General features: G+C 38.3%; 3 protein-coding genes across 4 annotated transcripts in view; 1 reads left to right on the forward strand and 2 right to left on the reverse strand.

The window, feature by feature from the left end:
* Positions 1-2,963, reverse strand: part of LOC112510025 (mannosyl-oligosaccharide 1,2-alpha-mannosidase MNS1-like) — a 7,282-nt gene extending 4,319 nt beyond the window's left edge. Inside the window, exons 1-4 of the mRNA XM_025115283.1 lie at positions 2,784-2,963; positions 1,379-1,426; positions 650-826; positions 239-351 (exon numbers count right to left, since the gene is read on the reverse strand). Coding sequence (XP_024971051.1) covers positions 239-351; positions 650-826; positions 1,379-1,426; positions 2,784-2,942 — 497 coding nt within the window. The 5' untranslated portion in view covers positions 2,943-2,963. The remainder of the gene's footprint in view (positions 1-238; positions 352-649; positions 827-1,378; positions 1,427-2,783) is intronic.
* A 1,521-nt stretch (positions 2,964-4,484) lies between these two features.
* LOC112510459 (F-box/kelch-repeat protein At1g51550) lies at positions 4,485-6,990 on the forward strand. Its single transcript, XM_025115879.1, has 2 exons — positions 4,485-5,331; positions 5,738-6,990. The coding sequence occupies exons 1-2, from the start codon at positions 4,902-4,904 to the stop codon at positions 6,652-6,654; spliced, it is 1,347 nt and encodes a 448-aa protein (XP_024971647.1). The 5' UTR covers positions 4,485-4,901; the 3' UTR covers positions 6,655-6,990.
* Positions 6,991-7,382: 392 nt separating this feature from the next.
* LOC112508875 (kelch repeat-containing protein At3g27220) lies at positions 7,383-14,846 on the reverse strand. Of its 2 annotated transcripts, XM_025113690.1 has the most exons (8): positions 14,479-14,562; positions 13,491-13,799; positions 12,425-12,613; positions 11,163-11,392; positions 10,375-10,545; positions 9,948-10,053; positions 8,586-8,792; positions 7,383-7,838 (listed from the first exon to the last, which is right to left on the reverse strand). In XM_025113690.1, the coding sequence occupies exons 2-8, from the start codon at positions 13,590-13,592 to the stop codon at positions 7,674-7,676; spliced, it is 1,170 nt and encodes a 389-aa protein (XP_024969458.1). In that variant the 5' UTR covers positions 13,593-13,799; positions 14,479-14,562; the 3' UTR covers positions 7,383-7,673. The 2 variants fall into 2 exon arrangements, with proteins under 2 accessions (XP_024969458.1, XP_024969457.1); XM_025113689.1 differs by lacking the exon at positions 13,491-13,799 and having other exon boundaries at positions 14,479-14,846.
* Positions 14,847-14,855: the final 9 nt, after the last annotated feature.

Below are 14,855 nucleotides of genomic sequence, written 5' to 3' on the forward strand. Positions count from 1 at the left end.
CCTTGGCAGAGGAGATGTTGGGTTCATATAGTACTCCTTGGCCTAACTGGTAAGACGCGTTTTGTAAAGCCGTGCGGGTTAACCCAAAGCGGACAATATCTGACCCAGTTGGCCAAGGTGCGTATCATTTAGATATAAATTTGCAACTTGCAAGGATAATAAAAGAGCTTTAAAACTAGAACCTCAGCTATGTGAATACATGCATACTGTAAAAAAGAAAATAGTTGTTGAATCTTACTCTCTAGCCTTTTGGAACTGCTCATGAAGACCCATTATATATAAGGTATCAAGAGAGTCGATAAGAGTTGCACCAAGACCGCCAAAGCTATCCACGCCATTCTTCGATTGTGGCTGGCCAAAAAAAACAGCCTTTAAAGGTTTCGACTAAGAAGACAAGGTAAACTCCAAACACCACAAAGTAGATAAGCTTAAGTAAGAATCATTTTGTTTAAAAGTCAGTTAACCAAAACTAAGTTTCAGTATGCACCTAGATGGACTGAAATGGTTCCAGAATAATAGATAAGCCAAAAAAACCAGCATGACATATGCCATCTACTGTAATTACTAAGGGCAGACTACTGGTGTAAAGAGTTACACTATGAAGCCTAGACATTATTGGAAGACTGGTCTGTTAAAAATAATGATATACCTGAAGCTCATCATGGCCCCATGCATATTTTTCATATGAGGTCCATGCATGAATCATAGCATCTTTTACTTTTTCTCTTCGTTGTATCTCAATCGGATCAATTGGGAGATCATCAATATTCATGGTTGTCAAATTCGTCTTGTGAACTGGGATATCATCATGCTTTAACTCTTCTAGCTGCAAGAATTCAATCAATAACTAGTCAATGCATGATTAAGCATACCTGAAAACCCAGGCGTCTGATTATTATCCTTGGTTGTAAGCAACCATAGTTTTATATTTGGATGGAAGGAAAATTGGAGACACTACTTATACAGGTAAGCTGTAAACCTTAGATGTTTAGCATTTCAATTTGAAAAAGAAGACTGAAGAAAACTTAACAAAATGTTGACTAGAAATAGAATAACTTATTCAAACAGGCTGCAAAACATTCGAATTCAGCATTTTGATGTGCAAAAAAGACATACTCGAGTGTTTAACTTGATATAGAAGAAAATGCAAACTTAATATGTGTGACCCAATAAAGACCATAATTTTTTTCATAGCTATGAAGATGGCAGGATCCCTAACAACCTACTTAGTTAAAATTTCCAGTAAATCTATGAAAAAAATATAAGGACTGTGCAAACATAAAGAAAAGAGAACCAAAAGGAATTCAAAAGAAGAAAAGCCTGATACAGATGATTTTAAGGTTGTATGGATCTTGAGAAGAAAATCACAATATGTCACCTGATTTTGCAACTGAAGCACTTCTTCTTTTAACTTCCAGAGCTCCTCCTGCCAATTGGTAGAAGTTTATAGAATATTGGCAACCAAGCAAGTAGGGTACAACTAATTGACTGACATTCAATATAATTCCAGATAAATACTAATGTCAATGAATTTGAATAACATGAAATTTACATATACCAAATATCATAATTGCTTAAGTCAGGTGCCTTGGTTACATGCTGTGACTGGTTAGAGAGCATTGAGATGCAGTGTGTAGTACAGGGAACAGGTGATTATGATAATGAAATTGAGGGAGGAGAATGGAGGGGTAGTTTCAATCGTCTGTGATGGTGCTGCCCCAAGTTATAATGGTGAATCTTGAAGATCATTTAAAGAACAGCAGCTGATGAGAACTATTCAAATATTCGATTTAACTCGATGGTGAAGATGTAGCCTCAAACGGAATAAACTCATATGCACAGATGAACAAAAGGAAAGAAGAACAAGAGCATGTTACGAACTGCATGAACCCATCAAAATGCCATAATCCATGTATCAATATAATCTAATTTATAACGTTTGCCAAATGGGAATCTGATCATCATTGGTTCATAGTTTTACAAATTTCTGTCCAACTACTATTCTGCTCATTATGTTGATGAAGCTTCCATAGCTAGAGCAAAAAGTAGTAGAAAACCAAAGCAGAACAAGGCTATAGGGAAGTTAGCACTTAGTAGTGAGTTCTTACTTCTATGTAAATCAACCACTAACTTAGTAGCGAGTTCTTACTTCTATGTAAATCAACCACTAACTTAGAATAAGGGGATTGTTTTGAGCAAAGCGAAATACCTACACTAACACCAAATCTCCAATTAATGATATAAGAGCAACAATTAAGATTTCAGCAACTTAAGAGTTTCAGTAGTTTCATGATCTATTTACCGGCATGAAATGCATAGAGCCAGAACTAAACATCTGTTTTTGGTTCTTATTTGCTATTTTCATAAAGAGTCCAATGGAAAGTGGGTACATCCCCATTGGAGCCATTACCAAAACTTACATGCATTTCGTACCAATGCATTGTTGGAAACAAGAAATTGTGGGCAAAGAAAGCTAGAAGTTGATATTAGATGTGATACAAGGTACTTCAAAAATATCACTTGACTAAATGGATATAACATGCGGTCGAAAGTACCCGATTGTATTTCCAAAGCCACTGAGACTCTTCTTTTTCTCTTGTCAAGATGGACAATGCCTCTTTTCAAATGAGTTGATGCAAAAGACCACGTGTTTCTTTTAAATTATGATGAGGTGTAAGCACAAGAGAAGGAAAACCTCGACTCAGGTGATGTAAGAAAATTGAGGCAGTACTAGTTTGGTACAAAGAAGTAGATCCAACGAGAAATGAAAAGAATTTGAATACCTCGTGTTCTCGGACGAGCGTTTGACGATCCCAGAAGACGAAAGAGACAGAGACGAAGGCTATAAACAGTAGAGCAAGACGTTTGGGTCGTTTCAAGTAATAGGCCGGATTGATGTACCTCCACGTGGTGGACGATGAGGACGACCTGCTCCTTGCCATATTCTTTCTTTCTCTCTCTCTCTCTCTCTCTCTCTCTGTCTATATATATATATATATATATATATGTGGATATGATACAACAGAACCCTAACTTACGAGTGGTGTAAGAAAAAAAAAACACATTCCGACAACATGTTACAGGATGGATCAAAGAAGAAAAAATGGATCTGGTTGGCAGTCTTTCCAGAATTGAGATGAATGTGTGTTGTCGTCGGCAGAACGGAAGTAAGGGCGGAGATGGAGGAGAAAGACGAAGACGAAGACGATGACAGGGCAACCAACGGAAATCAGCAATTCAATTGACTGCTCAACGTTTCCATTTATTTGCTCTACTTTTATCTTTTATCTTTTTTCTTTTTCTCTTGTTAAATAAATACTTAATATATTAATTAAATTAATCCTTTAATCATTTCTCTTTTAAAATAACCAAAATATTATTAGGTCTTGAATTTGCATTTGTAAACTTCTTTTAAAAACTTTGATCTAAATTATGGACTTGTGACTTGCAAAACTACTGATATTTTAGGGAAGAAATGACTAAGAGCTGAAACTAACACCTAAAAATAACTATTTCCATTAATTTTCCTAAATATATTTATTTTATTATAAAATAAAAATATATATATTTTTGTTAAATAGAAGGTTTGGACTTTGATTAATGTAACTGCCAAATTGGGAGGAAGTATTTATGGTATACAAAGGTTTAATTATATACTCTTATCGATTTTAATTATACTAATACAAATTCAATTTAAAATCTTTTATGTATTTTCCACTTACATCAATAATAAATAATATATCATTTAGTAATTGAATTTTTTTCATTGTGGTGGCTCCTGTTTTCCAATAGTAACCCTTACCAACCCCAAAAGCAACCAAACAACAATCTTTGGAATTTAACCAAATTTATTGAAAATTAATAAAATCCTTTCATTTATTTTTCCATTAACTCAGATATCCAATTCATCATTTATTTTTCCATTAACTCAGATATTCAATTCATTATGCCAGTCGACCATCCGTTTTACAGATAGGTCGAAGTCATCGTATTTGAACTTCCATGTTCATAAGGAGATTTTTTGTTCCTCATTTGACTCGAACCTGAGATATTCACACACTTTTAACTTTTGAAGCTTTAGCTTAAACCAATAAAACACCACCATTATAGTTCAATCCGTCGAGAAGCTATTTCATTAAATAGTCAATTTTTACACAAAAAGTATTTGTATATGCGTAATTATTGGTTTTCAGTATTACAAAAAAAAAAAAAAAAAGGTTTATACATAAGGATTTCTTTTTGTTAGTGAAAAGCAATGGTTACGTATATAAAAAAGCAGCAGATGCTTTGCTCTTCCATAAAACAAGGAATCTGAAAAAGTTGGTTGGTTGGTTGGTTGGCAGGGGAAAAGAGATGATTGAATCCACAACTGACGGTCATGATGTCAACCAAACATAATTCATTGCTTTGGATGTCTTCATCTTCAGTTTTCAGTGCAGATCAATTTCTGTTTTTATGGATCCTGACTGTAAACCCCCATCTCCATCTTTCCTATATTTTCTTTACTAATTCACCAGAGGCCCAAGTTTTTCAAATTAGGGTTTCCATCACTACTTAACTGCTGCTAATTACGAACACATCCCACAATATTTGATTGAAATTAATCAATGAAATTAAACAAAATTTGAATCAAGATAAGGTTTGAATTTTTGATGCAGAAAGGATGACGATGACGAAGATGATGATAATGGTGGTGGTAAGAAGATAAAAATGAATTCCACAAAGCTAACAAACAAAAACAGGGACAAAATCTGAAAATGACGACGACGCTGCTGGAACCCACCACCACGCCTACATCTACACCTACTTCTACTTCTGCTCCTATTTTACCCTAATTCAAAGTTCTTGACTTGAATTGGAAGCCCTAATTATTAGCTTCACTTGATCACAAACCACCATCCATGGCCGACGATGTCGCTACTTCTAGCTCCATTAGAACCAACTTTGACAATAATGGTGGAGATGCAGCTTCCTTCATCACCAATCTATCACATGACCATCTCTTCTCCATCCTTCTCCTCTTACCCCTCGATTCCATCCTATCCTTTGCCATGACCTGCAAGAAAACCACCCGCCTTACTCATTCCCATACTCTTTGGAAGTCCATCTGCACCAGGGATTGGGGTCACTCCACCGTCGATGCACTCCTCACTTCCTCTTCTTCCTCCTCTCTCGACTGGAAGAGGCTCTACCAGCGCCTCCGTAACCTAGATCGGGTTTCTTGCTTTAATCTCACAGACCCCGATGCTCAGGGCCCTACTCCTAGAGCTTCTCATTCTCTCAATTTTTTCTCCGGATGTCTCGTGCTTTTCGGTGGTGGATCCGAGGGAGGTCAGTTACCCATATTTGCATATTATTCCATCATCTGTTTTCAGGTCTCGCTGCCATAATAACCGTCGATCCTAATGCAATATTTAACCTACAAGTCATGAGATCTTGGATGCAAACCTGTATATGTAAAAGACGTCTAATAGTCTATCAGTATCAAAGGCAGATTCAGATTCAGATTCACATAACCTAACGAGTCATGATTAACATTTGTACTTGGTTAACTGTGAACTTGTGCTTCAATTCTCCGTTGTATACAAAGAGTTGTACAGTTGGATTTCTGAATCTGTAAAGATGCATGCATTACCTTCAAACATACGTATGATGCTTACTGTTATTGTTAAGCTCATAGAGAATGAAACATGCTTTTGTTTTCTGTTTCCGACTGAATTCTTGTTTTTGTTTTTAGGGCGACACCTTGATGACACATGGATAGCATATGTAGGAAACGGGTTTAGGAGGATGATGAACTGGCAGAGGGTTATATCAGACGGCCCAAGTGGACGATTTGGGCATTCATGTGTTGTAATAGGCGATTGTCTTGTCCTCTTTGGAGGTATCAATGACAGTGGGATCCGTCAGAATGATACATGGATAGCACAAGTAGCCATAGATGAGACCAACAGTAGTAGCAGATTGTCATGGAGACTACTAGATGTGGGTCCAGTTGCACCTCCAACTCGGGGTGCCCATGCTTGTTGTTCAATCGATAATCAAAGGATGCTCATCCATGGAGGTATTGGGTTATCTGGAATGAGACTAGGAGACACATGGGTGTTGCATCTATCTGAGAATCTTTGTTTTGGCACATGGCATGAAACCGTGACTCATCCAGTTCCCTCGCCACGGTCAGGACACACATTGACCTATATTGGAGGAAGCAGGACGGTTCTTTTTGGAGGGAGAGGAATGGGGTATGAAGTGCTTAATGATGTGTGGTATCTTGATTCATCTGAAGACCGTCTGGGATGGGTACCAGTTGTTTTCGAACTACGAAACATACCTGGTGGGCTTTCCCTTCCTCGGGTTGGACACTCGGCCACCTTAATTTTAGGAGGGAGGGTGGTTATTTACGGAGGAGAAGATTCATACAGGCACAGGAAGAATGACTTTTGGTTGTTAGACATTGGTTCCAAGAGAACGTGGAGAAGGTTAAAATCAGAGGGGTACGAGGGTAGAAGCAGGTCGTTTCATCGAGCTTGTGCAGATGAATCTGGATGCAATTTGTATGTGTTTGGTGGAATGGTGGATGGGATCCTCCATCCTGCAGAACCTGCAGGACTGAGATTTGATGGAGAACTTTTTGTTGTAGAGCTTGTACTGTAGCTCAATGTGAGTAAGCTGCTAGAAACTAGTAGTAGCTCAATGTGATTAAGCTTCTAGAAACTAGTAGTAGCTCAATGTGATTAAGCTTCTAGAAACTAGTAGCTGGACTGGATCCTTCCAGAATGCCATAGGAAGATATATGCAGTGGCTATTGGGGAGGCCTGGGGGTGAAGAAGTTTAAAAATATGCAAAGTGCTTAAAAGCAGAGCACCCAAGGGCTTTTCAAGATATATACAAGTCTGCAGCAGTTGACATCTGAATGTTATTTGGTGGTTTGGTAAAGTCAGTTGGTATTTATATAGAAGTTGAGTGAAAATTGGGCCTATCATGATCTCATTTGTATATGTTGTAATGTATGGGCTAAATACCCCGCTGCCTGCATAATGGAAGTTTTCTTTTTCCGTTACAAGTAACGTGCACAACTCAATTATATTCATATGGTGGCCACACTACAAGATCCAAAACGTTACTAGTATATATAGAAATGTCGACTGCCTGCTGACGGTGGAAGCGACCACAAGTGGAAGTAGGAGTGGGGCAATAATGACTGGGGTGGTCCTCCTACACCTTCCACATCCTTCCCATCCATAACATAAATAATCTCTCCAATGATACTTTTGTGGTCCTGCACCTAAACAGAAGGTTATGGCCTCTTTTTTGTCCCTGACAGTATAGTTTACTCACAAATATACTCGATATCTAAATCAATCATTACAAACCCTCATTCATATCTGTATCAGGCTTCATATTTCATCCAAAAATCCAATCGTCTTAACTTTACAGATGCCATCAGATACATATATAACCTCAAAGAACGATTACATGATTTCTTTCTTTCTACATACAACATTGTCCTCCCAAAGAGATTTACACTGCTTTTCCCATGTTTGATAAAATAACAAATGTGAAGGCCAAGTAATCATGAGCGAGCAGCAGGTCTAACTAGTATACATGTGGTGTAGGTGTATCCGCAAATAATCAAATCCAAACAGAATATCTATTATAAAGAACGAGATGACTCATAAGCTCAGTTTTGTTCTCCACATCTCTCCAATGACTTTTTTGGGTGTAGGATCATCTGGCCCTCTATCTCTTTGTCCTGAAGTAAAGTAAAACCATCCATCCCAGAACCCTGCCAGCGTGGTTTTCACACGATAAGGAAGCTTACCAACAACCGACCATTTCTGCAAAAAAGAAAAAAAATTCCAACAAATTAAGACTTGTTCAGGCTGCATGGTCAAGTTCTAGACCTCGAACCATCAGAAGTTGAGAAACCACTTAAAACACTTCGATCTCTCATAACTCGTGCTTTAAGGTAACCAACAAAAGATACACAGTCTAAGAAAAGGGCAGGGGCAACAGGGATTTTCAGATAGAGGAATTCAGGAATAACATATAGAGACCGAAAATGGTCCATAGGTACACATTCAGAAATATTTCAGTTACTGGGATCAAGTGAAAAGATGTATGAAATGGGATGTTGTTGGAGGAGTTTATCTCAGAAATATCCCTTTCCAACAAAGCACCATCAAAGACTTGAGGTTTCTTCTCTCTAGTGATTGGCTGGTATGTTTTGTCATTTAATTATGCACTCGGTACCTTCAGTTCACCGTCCATCCTTATGGTGGTTCTCGTGTTCATAATCAGTTTGGCTTCTTCAAAGGGCCAGATTTTATTAGTACCAGTGATCATGTTCTCCAGTTGGACTTCCTCATCGTGATCATCCAATAAGGTTTCCCATCATCATTTCAAAGTTTCAATTTACATTTAGACGGATGTGTTGGATCAAAACATTTACTGTGTTATTTCTTCAGAATTATGATCCGTTTTGTCAATTAGGGTCATTTAGCTAGTAATTTCAGCAATAGTAGCCGGCCAGAGATCCGAACAGAAACATTCCATACAAGTGATGGACAAAAAATGCATCTTACCAATGTATCCAACTGAAATTGGAAGACTTCTCCAACCAGGATCATTTTCTTGGTTACTGGGTGCTTCTCTGTAGTGCCACCAGCAATAATAATAGAATTGTTGACAACAACCCAAGCAAACTCTATGTGGGAGTCAGGCTTCGGCATAGAAGGTAAAACCTTCCACTTCATCTCATCATCTAACATGTAAACATCACCATATACAACCTGTGACAGTTTTGAAGCTTCAATCATAAATAACTTTTGGTTGACATACTCAAAGTGCCCTTCACAAAGAAATTAATAGACATGAAATCACTTGAATCCAACAGGGTCACGACTAGGGGTCTAAATGAGTTCGAGCCGAGTCGAGTAGCCGGTTGTTTGAGCTCGAATAAATTTTTCAAAGCAGGGCTCGAGCTTGAACATTTTTTTCAATATTCGAGCTCAAATCCAATGCTCTTTTAACAGATTTGAGTTATACATTATGCCTAAAATTCAAGCTTTTATAAGCTCGTTTATGGGGTCGAACTCGAAATCGATTAGCTCCTCTATTGGCTCGAGCTCGACAATTTGCATATTTTGATTATATGATTTATGAACATAAGAATATGTTCAGCTCGAAAATGTGTATGCTCGACTGACTGATGGTTAAGTTAAACGAGATCTATTTTGTGTTCGAGATCTACTCGAGCTCATGAACTATTAAGCTCAAGATTGAGTAGTTCGTTAGAAGCTCGAACCATTTACACCCCTAGTCACAACCATCCAGGGCATATTGCCAAAGTGATGCTAACCATCAGCAAAGACAGAATAGCTAGAGTGCAGAGCTATTCTAAAAATTCACCTATGGATGCACCAAAATGGGAAATAATGGTTGATAAATGTTTCCCTGCTAGGATGATCACATTGATAAGAGAGCATATGACTTTGAACCAGTAGAGGGAAAACAAACAGACATGTGGTGGAAATACAATTGGGGTGGAAGCCAGTTGAGAATATCAACAAGTGGGGTGGATTAGATCTGCAGATTAAACTAACCAGCACATCAGTTCATGAAACTTAAGGTTCTTAGACTTCCATCATCCAGAATACCTCAATATCTGTTAATATATTATTACTCATTTCTTTCCCTATTACTTGTCGTCACTGAATATCACCCTTGTATTTGCAAATTAGTATATAATTTTACATTTCTAACACCAGTTCTTTTCTGTAATAGTACTTGTACTCTATGACGTAGTTCTCAGTTTTCCTCAATTAAACATATATGCATATCAATATTGAAGTTGTAAGTAGCAGGCTAGTAGCTTTGACATTAGAAGTCAAAGTATGACAACTAGTAGAGAACAAAGGGAGTACTAAATATCTTAATCATATTACCTCGTTCCTTCGGGAACATTTGAATATAGGTGAATTTGGTTTGGCCATGAAGTCACCTTCTTGACCACCAATCATATATAACCGGTCATTGACCACAACACACCCCCTGAAGCAAAATATAGAGAAGCAATAATGATTCAGTTTAAGCAGTAAAAGAGTTCAGAGTAGAAGAATGTACCGAATCTGTTGCAAAAACAACAGCTCCAAAAAACGGAATGCAGCAAGTAGTAAATAACAAAATAATCACCTAATGATGGAGAAAGGAATTGACAAAAAAATCTACTTATGCATTCACAGATTTTTATTGTATGTTTTCGTGAAAACAGTATCTTTTTACATGGGTTAGGCAGCATTCATGAGATCCCCCAATCCCATAACAGCAATTTGTATAACTAACTGAAGGTAAACATAGCAACTGCAATGATACCTGTGTGGGCCACCACGAGGTATGGGCATTTCAGTTCGCCATTCCTTCTCCAGAACTTTCCCATCCTTCACAGCAATGCTCCAATGATCTACTCCTGGTGTATATCGATCTTCTTTGCTGCCACCCATCACGTGGAGTCTACCTCTCCAAAGTTGAGTTGCGGGTGCATACCTGACATTGACACAAATAAATATTTTATTCCATAACTAGCCAAACATAACTAATTCAGTTTCGCTTTCTGATGGGATTGTTCTCCAATGAAAAAATATTTAACATGAAAAGTAAATCACCCCTAAAAACAATCCAACAATGACTGTATTCAGAAAATATTCTTTGAAACTGTTACAGGCCCTGCAATGGCTCAATAAAGTATTCAAACATGGGAGGTTTTGCATTCATTTCTTTTCCTCTATGTTTGGGTACATATACAGCATGAACATACACTTGCAAAGATGAAAAATAGCATTCAATATAGCCCATGGCATTACCAGCTGACAATCTTATCGACAAGGAGCAAATAGACGATCCACTTTCAGAAGTACAAGGGGACTTCAAATCTATATGTATTTTTCCCAAGAACTTTAATATTCCCAAATCACTTAACAAGATGCAAGGTTAAACATGCTGTAGGAGAGATGACACAGACTTTTTAGCATAAATTATGGTAGAGAGCAAAATCAACATATTATTTACATTATGGGTATATCTATTTGTCTTTTTTTTTTCTTTTTTCCTTTTTTTGGGTGGGGGAGAGGGTGTTGCATCTTTTTCTTGATCAGGGTGCATACCTAGGGACTGGTAAAGGGGGCATGTCCTGCCATTTCTTGGTCTTGGTGTCCAGAACAAATGTATGAGCAGTTGGTCCTCTACACTGTGGACCATATTGTCCAGTGACTATGTAAATATATCTTCCATCTGTCACCATCCCTAGATGTGAATGTGCCATTTCTTTTGGCATATCAAATCTTCCTCCCCACGTGTTGCTCGTAAAATTGTATACATCAACATGAGAATGCACCTGCAGAAACAAACATGATGTTACCATTTGCATAGGAAGCTGGTATCTTGGCATCAAATAAAATAAAACAATGCATTACTCCTTAATACCTAAGTACAAAATTAAACCTTCTTCACAAAAGGGGTGTATACGCCAAGCCCAAGGCAGTAGGCTTACCTAATAACCTTCAAATCAACTAAAAATCATGATGGAAGTAATTTCTAGCTCACAACTTACGGATTATAAGGAGCTCCAAATCCCAGTTGTCACAAACTCCCCCACTTGAATTACTGACGTTCTCATAGGCCTACTCATAATCAATACTACAGATGATGCATGAGTCTAACCTACCTCACTACACCTGGAAAGGCCATTGCTCTGATACCATTTGTAATGTCCCAAGCCCGACGCAGTAGGTTGATCCAGTAAGCTTCAAATCAACTTACAACCATGGTGGAACTTGGAAGTTGTGGGTAGCTCATATCTTCAGGATAAGAAGGAGCTCACAAATCTCATTTTATATCTACGTGGGGCGGGTTGTTACAGGAGGCCATGTCAAATGATCAACAAAAAGTGAGTCATATACAGAACCACGAAATAGTTTACAACAAGAAATAGCAAGCAGGTTAGGATGAGGTTTACTACTCCATTATCTAACATTATATGCTGAGTCAAATCTGCATAGCAGGCTCACATGTGGAAGCAAACTACAAAGCATGACAGAAAGATCAATGAGGCCTACAAATAAACCTGGAGGCAACACCCCCCAATGGCTCTCAAGTAGTTAACAAGTTGCTAGGCCAGAGAGCAAGGTGATAACCAAGTGTTATCCCCTCCATTTGTGGTGTATCCTTTCACATATAATTGCAGAATGCGAATCAACATATGTTATTTGTTTTTAGTACTTGCTATTACTAATTGTCATGCATAAAGTATGGTGGCCTTTCTCCTTCCCCCCATATATTACCATGTAGTACAGATAAGCAACATATGAGATACACAGTAATGTCCAGAATTAATTAGAACGATGCAAAAGATTGTGAAGCTTCTCACTAGATCAATAGTTCCATATCCTGCAAAAACAAATAGTTGATCCTTGATCTGTATTGCTGCTCCATCAAGACGTGGCACTGGTGCTGCTGCCATCTTCTCCCATTTTAGTTCTGGTCCAGGCAAATCAGCAAAAGTTTTGGATAGAATTCTCCCATGAACGCCATCTGTTTTATCTTTATCAGTTATACCCTGTCATACAAAATGGGGCATTCATCAGTACTTAAGTTACATATGTTTGCATCACGTAAGGTGAATTGACATAGATAGCATTTGATGATTAGATTTGCACAACAAACATGGAAAAGAAATACTTCGCTCATGAAATATTACAGTACCACCTAAAGTACGTGATAAGCATTTGATGAATTACATATGCAAAACAAATTAGGGGTCATTTACCAAACGCTTACCGGCAAAATTCAACACTATCACTTACTTACCGGGTAAGATTTTAGTCCACCAAAACGGTATCATATGCAACAATTCATTCGGTAAGCATCGACCTTGGTAGGAGTCATCACTCTCACTTACCAGGTAAGACTCTTGGTTCTTGCCTTCGCTCTTACCGGGTAAGATTCTTGGTGTTCACATATTCATCCGGTAAGTTAATATGGCTTGGTAAGCGCTAATCCAGGAAAGCATTTGGTAAACAGCTCCTAAGAGTATCAAATGACTGGCTATTGTAAGAAATTTCACCATTATAAAAGATTCATTAGATACTCCTTCCGTTCGAGAAAAAGAAGCTGAATTTCACCGCAACGTTGTAGGAGGTAAAAGAGTCGAGGATAGTTGGACCAGCTTTGGCAGCTGGAACATAGGGTCCTTAGTATCAGGAAGGCAGGAAAACTATGGGAGTTTGTTCATGTCCCAAGTAAGAGGGACATTATGTGTCAAGTAAACTGAGTGGGGTAGATTATAAAGAAAAGAATAGAAATAGTCCAATTACAGGCTTCAAGCATGGTACATGGGAAATGCAAATATGCAATAAACATAAATCAGGTAGGGTGATAGCCAGACATGCTATGATTTATGCAATAGAACATTGGACCACCAAAAGACAACATACATGCAAACTGGAAGTTATGAATATGCAATTGGGGATGGACTCCTCACATGCGATCCATGGCACGCGAGTCTCCAAGAGAGAGAAGCACCTGATCCTACTCATGATTAGAATAATAGAATAAGTCAAAAGCGGGTCTCAATCTTGGCTCAGGAACTCCCGGATCCTTCTTTCTGCTACTTTCGTAAAAGCATCATTGGGCGGTGGTTCCTCTTCTCTTCTTCCTCTTGAACCTTGAACAAAAAGAGGTTGGAGAGAGGAAGCTTCCGGACCACCTTTTCCAGCCAGATAGCGAGTGATCTAACTCTTCGCCTTTCAAAATATTGTGTACATAGAGATAGTCAGTCTTGACTTCCACAGAACATGCCAGGATTGATTAGAAAATGCACGACAATCTTATGAGGTTATGTCGCCCCTGATTGAAGAGAAACTAATGCAACATGTCCGAAGATAGTTTGATCATCTTCAGTATAGATGTTTAGATGCAGGAACGATATGTGTAGGCTTGAGTTGAAAGGAGTCTGATGGGACAAGTGGTGGAAGGCCAGGATTAAATGGGGGAGAAGAGATTTGAAAAGGTAGAATATAGTTAAGCAACTAATTTTAGATAGCAGATCTTGAAAGGATGAAACCCATATTCAGATAGCTTGGTAAGTCCATCTAACATCTCAAATTTTATGATACGTTCCAGAAAGTAGTTATACAGTAAGATAAAAGACTGTTTATTGAATAAAGTAGTTATCAATGAAGCAACGGACTACTCAATGAAGTTATTAGGCCTCTTTTTTCTCACAAGTTGAGTCATATGAAGTAGGAGACACTGCATCAGAAAAATTTCCCTACTCGTAAGCATGGTCAGTTACCGAGCTATGTGAATACTAGATTCATCTGCTTATTACAATAAAATCAGCAGTATCTTCTAATTTCGATCATCACAGCAGCTTAATCAAATGCAGACAATAAGGAACATAATGAAGAAGAAGAAAGATACCTTGGCAGAGTAATTGGAGTAGGAAGAAGATTTAGGCGGGGGCCAATTCAATGCTACGGATTTGTAAGTGAATGATGGTTGAGAGGAAGAAGAAGTAGAAGCAGCCCAGAGTAGATCTGCAATAAGGGCTGCTCCGAGAAGGCCAACGCATATGAATACGAACTTGGCCGATTTCCTATGCTTTCCGGCAGCAGCCCTCACCATCTATGTCGATCACTTGCTGATTCAGTGGCGGTGGAGGGGAATCAATGCAGGGTTTAGAATGTTAGTATAGATATGGTGATCTGTCGGTTGAGCATTTGGATCACCGGTGCAAGGGTTTTGTTGGCCCGATAGAAGACCACAGGAGGAGGGTCGGTGATGACAACACACGCCGC

The sequence above is a fragment of the Cynara cardunculus genome (assembly GCF_001531365.2).
Source record: "Cynara cardunculus var. scolymus isolate 2C chromosome LG 3, CcrdV1, whole genome shotgun sequence".
In the NCBI taxonomy this organism is placed as follows: Eukaryota; Viridiplantae; Streptophyta; class Magnoliopsida; order Asterales; family Asteraceae; genus Cynara; species Cynara cardunculus.